At 32.3% G+C, this 6,205-nt stretch overlaps 1 protein-coding gene across 1 annotated transcript; it reads left to right on the top strand.

Annotated features, from left to right (window-relative positions):
- Positions 1-4,923: 4,923 nt before the first annotated feature.
- LOC139861826 (wound-induced protein 1-like) lies at positions 4,924-5,922 on the top strand. Its single transcript, XM_071850348.1, has 2 exons — positions 4,924-5,328; positions 5,415-5,922. Exons 1-2 carry the CDS (start codon positions 5,158-5,160, stop codon positions 5,571-5,573), a joined length of 330 nt encoding a protein of 109 aa, XP_071706449.1. The 5' UTR covers positions 4,924-5,157; the 3' UTR covers positions 5,574-5,922.
- The last annotated feature ends 283 nt before the right edge of the window (positions 5,923-6,205 follow it).

Below are 6,205 nucleotides of genomic sequence, written 5' to 3'. Positions count from 1 at the left end.
ATATAGACAATCACCGTAAATAATGGTTTACAATAATAATTCTGTTGACAATGCAGTCAAAATAGATACAAGGTGATGATTTTGTGAATGCAACGTTTCCTTGAAAAATATGTCATGTAATACTCCATGCACATAGCTTGTCTAATATAAACAAACAGCGAAAGACTTCTAGGAAACCTGAGAATAAACATGCTAACAAGTGTCAACACAAAGGTTGGTGAGTTCATAGTTTTAATGTATCGCATAATCTGTATATAAAGGTGGACCACAAGATTTCAGTTGTTTCATCCAGAAACGTTTATCAAATTATTCTACAAGATTGAGCACACTGGTAACTAAGCTTTAACGTCTATATAATAAGTACCCCTATTTTAACATACATGCAACCAACATGTACAATACACATAATCCAACGTATATTAAACTCAAATAACATACGTCTGTTTTATAGTTCAGGCTAGGGTTTCTATACCTGGAACAGACGGGGATGTCAAGCCCTATGGATCCATATACCTCTATTCGCGCCCATCGGTTCTTATAACCGACAATTACTAGTTACCAAAGCTAAGGGATTTTCGGTTCAAACTCGGTGTAGAATTTAGTATGTACTTGTGTCCATTGCGTTTAAAATAAACTGCATGTATTCTCAGCCCAAAAATATATTGCAAAAGCAATTAAAAATGGATCAATGAAACTCACCTTAGCATCATATAAAGTCGTTCACCAAAATGTGACCGAAACTCGGATTAACAAATAACCGTAGATCTCAACCTAGAGAACATATGTTGGTCAATAAATACCTATCAAGCTAGGTCAGGTCATAGTGTATCACAATCCTAATGCTCGAGATCGACATACAAAAGTTATCCAAAGTCGTTTCAAAAAGTCAATTTTGACAATAGTTCAACAAAACGAGATGTGCCTTATATAAGGATTCATTTACTCGGCTGGTAATATTCAAAAATCCAATTTATCAATCTTACAAACAAGTTATTTAAATATTAATTGTAGATTCAAAAGCAATTCCAATTAACGTCAATCATAATTCATTTGACCATATCTTTTAATTCGTTCATCGAAATTACACGATTTCTAAATGAAAAGTTATTGATTTTTCGCCAGCTTTCAAAAAACATGCATATCATATACCTTTTATCAGTAATATATGTATTTAATTCGTGATTCATCATAACTATCTAACGACGAAATTTAGCATACACGCATGCATAAACATATATACTCGAGCACTAGACATGTATACACTATTAATATATAAAAGATAAGATATGAATGCTCACGTATCAATATTGTGATTCAATATTGCAGGAAAGTACGTAGAAGCAACAGAGATGATAAACACTAGGTTTGACTTGCAAACAATACCCACGAATATTACCCATAACCTCCATAACTATAACCCATAATTTCCTTAGCTCTATCCCGTTCGAAAAGCTTGTTTTGAAGTGACACGCTCATGACCTCGTCGTAGTATTTTATGTATAATATTAATTAATAATATATATATATATATATATATATATATATATATATATATATATATATAAAGAGAGCAGAGGGATGTGAGGATATGTGTATGTGTAATCGAGCAAAAACGAATTCAATTTATAGACCTTTCCGGAAATCTGACCCCATGCGATCGCATGGGTTTTATGCCTATTTCCCATGCGATCGCATGGCCCCAAAATCCAGCTCACAATTTTTTTGTTGTTTTGCTTGTCGACATAATTAAATATAATATATATTATATATATAATTTAAATTAATTAATTATATAATATATTATATTCTCTTGTCTACTTGACTTGTAAATTTTGTTCCGATAAGTCGTACGTCGTCACTCGACATATGTCCCGGTTCCGGTTTTTCGAACGTCCTTTCGTACACTGAGAAAACTGGCACTTTACCTTTCGTGACTCGTACATTTGTCAAAATATAGACTTAACTATCCATAAACTATATCACTCGAAATATAACGTATACATTCGAGTGTTTTGGTCATTTACTTCTATAAATCATCGTCTCGTTATCTATCAAAGTATATTTAATAATATTGTTTTAAATCAAAACGTTTAATAACCAAGTTAATATTCATAAACACGTTTTAAATACACATCGCAAGTTATTCATACAATTACAATTCCAACTTATCATATATATTCAAATAGATATTTAAACCAATAAGTTTTATGCACAGTATCATACAATTAATACTTTGTTACACTTTCAAGTTATAGTGTATATATGTATCTTTTTACATATAATTGTTCGCGAATCGTCGAGAACAGTCGATGGGTAATTGAATAGTTCAAAAATTTTGAGATTCAGTTTTACAGACTTTGCTTATCGTGTCGGAAATATTAAATCATATCGAGAATTTGGTTCAAAATAAGTCGAAATTTTCCGGATCATCACAATAATTTTCTGACACACCCATCCACGTCCATGCCAAAACCGCCCTAGACCCATCACAAGAAAGTAAATCAGGCTCACTTAGTGACCCACTCATGTAGTGGCCTAACCAAATGATTTAACCTCCCCAAGAAAGTTTTCTCACAAATCAAGTTCCTACGTGCTTAGATATGGATTATAACTATAAGTTAAATACATAAAATGTACTCCGTAAGTAATTTATAAAGTATGAGCCATACCTTTTAACCATTATAACCTTTCTTCAAATTCGTATGATTCCATCATAATGTTACACCTTGGATCAACAAATAATTAGAGAAGTTCTTGATCAATTAATGGAAAATAATGTACAGTAAAGCTATTAATGGTACTGTATTAATGGAAAATAATTTGTGTAGTAAAGCTATTAAAGCTATTAATGGAAAATAATTTGTGTACATTAATGGTACTGTATTAATTTATGTTCACTAAAGCTATTAATTAAAGGTACATTATAAGTAATTAAAATGATACACCATCGTTATGTCTAAAACCAGCATAGCATCTCAGAATTAAAATATCAGCAACCACTAAACTGTCTGAGCTATGTTGCATGGTGGTGTGTTCACATACTTGGGACAATAACACTAATAATGGTGTTAACGTCATGCAATCTTTGCTGCAACAAAAATTGTGAAAGATACTATTATCCTAAGTCTGATTTGTTGTCCCTTATAAGGAACAACAGTCCTTTAGCTTCTACGAAATTGTGGCATATTTTGAAGTAAGTTCTCAGAGAGGTATCTCTGATTAACTACCCTTAATGAATATATTCTTACTCATAATCTTAATTATAATATCTATATCAAATTGTTGAAAATATCAAGTATCCTAATAGGAGAGTTTACATAACTACACATATAGCGTTACAAAAAACCAAATAAGAGTAAACAAATGCATTGCACCTGATATAAATGAGGGGAATAGGCCACGGATTCATAGCATGATCCAAGAAAGTTATAAACTTAAATAAGCCAAAGCAATATGAAACTTACAGGATATATCTCTAAATGAACTTGCCACGTTGACAACTTTCTCTTTCCAGGACGTAATGTCTTTGAAATATTGTCAGATTCAACACCTGGAAGTTAACTATTTGTATACAATTGTTGAAATGCAGAAGCACCAATAAGTTGCATCACAAGTCAGTTTGTAAACACCACATCATCTTGGAATCAAAAAGCTAAAATGTAAAGATGATCAAGAAAAGAAAAAGAACAATACCTTTTAGTCTTTTACAACACGTTTATGAATAGAATGATGAATGATGATGGAATCACCTCGGAGAAACATCTTGCAAATGAACATATCTATGTTAAAAATAAAGTGCTTTCCTCTTTGTCTTTTCATGCCTTTTCAGATCAAAGAAATGTATCAAATTGTATTCTGATTGTAGCAAAGAAATGTATCAGATTGTATAGAGTAAATAAGTAAATAAGAAAATAATATGCAACATCTTATAAAATCCAAAAACACAAATGCATTGATAAATTAGTACCTGGGAGTGCTTTCGGACGCATTTGGATACTGAAACGGTTCTGAAATCATATCATTAGTTGTAGAACCTTGACTATCAACTGACCCGTAAAGATCGAGCATGAATTTATTGTCAATTTACATTGACCTTCAGAAAACGATTCGCTTCATTCTTTTGATTTACAAAACTATGAACTTGTTGGTTACAATTCCTAAGTCATATGTATTTGTACGATAATTTATTTGTAAAAAAAAGGTGAAGAAGAGAAAGGTATACATTGAAATCAACGGTCTGTACAGCTAATTGCACGTATTACACACAATAATTATCTTCATATAGCCTACTGATTTGAGTGGATTTGCAAAATCGATCTTCAAATAGCCTGATCAATCAAACCCTAAAATGAATTTATGCGATTTGGGGAGAAAAATTTAGGGCTGCGTTAACTGCAGTTTTTTTTTTTTTTTTTTTTTTTTCTTTCTGGCAGTGTGTGTTGAATGAATTAGATGTGCGTTAACCCCTAATTTTGTTCTTCTAACCCGTGTAATTTTTCAATAAGAGCCCATATCTAGGTTAGAAGGGTGTTTTAGTAATCAAACAATTAAAGGCTAAGATTATGAGGTCATTAGAAAGATTAGGAAAAAATTAAGGGCTAAGATCAAAGATGGTTAATTAAATGGATGGCTAAGATTAATTTAGATTCCTTAAAATGACATATTTTTGCTCTTGTTATTATTATTATATATATATATATATATATATATACACTATAGACTATAGATATAGACTATAGACTATAGATATAGAATAGAATAGAATATAGAATAGATAGATAGATATAGATTTATTACTCGGTACGTATATGAAAAGTATAATACATACATAGATTATACATGCACGCACGCATTAAACACGAAAAATACACATAAAATACCAAAACTACCTCACACCCTCTTTCCTATAAAACCTCAATTCAATCCACCGTGCCATCCAACACCCCCATCTTATTCTTATTCTAAAAACTTAACAAAGAAAGTCCTCTTTTAACAGAACTGGCTAACTCTCAAGAAGTTCTGGAGGATTCCAGTTTCAACAAGAGCGTGGTGCTCCAGCTCTACCATGCCCTAAGCTCCCGTGACGTCACTACCGTTCACAAACTTTTAGCCCCTGACCTTGAATGGTGGTTCCATGGCCCACCTTCTCACCAATATATGATGCGATTGCTCACCGGTGTTAATTCCGACGACGCTGACTTTTTTCAATTCGTTCCTCTTTCTGTTGACTCCTTTGGATCTACGGTTATCGTTGAAGGCTGTGATCAATCTCGTGAAATCTCCTGGATTCACGCCTGGACTGTTAATTCGTATGGTATAATCACTCAGGTACATAACTAAAAAAATGTTTCAAATTCAACAATTTCAATATTAATTTATAAATGAATTAATAATTTCTGTTTAATAATGTACAGGTTCGCGAGTATTTCAATACTTCGTTAACTGTGACCCGTTTTGGTAGTAACTCGGTTAAATCCGTTGCTGTTACTTCACTTCATTGTCCTTTTGTTTGGGAAAGTAGTCTTTCAAACCGGGTCGGGAAGTCGGTTCCGGGTTTGGTACTTGCGATATAAGAAGTGCGGGTCGGGTGTGCTTGATATTAGTAGTACGTGTGGTTGAATAAGTCAAAGTTGGAGGGTGTGATTACCTATGGGTTGAACTACCGTGGAATTTTGCGTCTGCGAGGATGTAAGATGTGCGGTTGAGATTCGTTTGGTTACACTACACCTTTTCATTGGGTTTGTTTGTTTGTGTTTTTTTTTTTCAGTTTGTGTTTGATTTCTGTTTTGTAGTACGAGTGATTCTAATATTTGTAATTGTAATCCAGGATGAGGATATACTCCTCCTATTCTTGGTTAAATTCTGATGTTTTAATAAATATGTTTAATATTAATATTATTATCATGGTTACCCTTGCACTAACGACGAAAAGGTATCATGTAGGTCGTTTTGAAATGACATGGTAGTCGGTGGGTTTGATATGGACACTTTTAATTTGTACAAAAATTATTTCCAAGTGTGTATACAATATCATAGAGCGTATTCATATCAGAAATATTGCTTTTAGTGCGCTAATGAAAAAAAGTGATATTTCCATTCTATCCCAAGTTATTCTTTTCTTTCTTTACTAAATTACAGAGGTCTTAGTTTTAATATTTGAAACTTTTGACTTTTTTTAAGCTATTATAATATATGTTTTAACATT

This window comes from Rutidosis leptorrhynchoides, chromosome 8 (genome assembly GCF_046630445.1).
Source record: "Rutidosis leptorrhynchoides isolate AG116_Rl617_1_P2 chromosome 8, CSIRO_AGI_Rlap_v1, whole genome shotgun sequence".
In the NCBI taxonomy this organism is placed as follows: domain Eukaryota; kingdom Viridiplantae; phylum Streptophyta; class Magnoliopsida; order Asterales; family Asteraceae; genus Rutidosis; species Rutidosis leptorrhynchoides.
The sequence above is the reverse complement of the archived record's forward strand: the minus strand, read 5'-3'. Positions and strand labels throughout refer to the sequence as shown.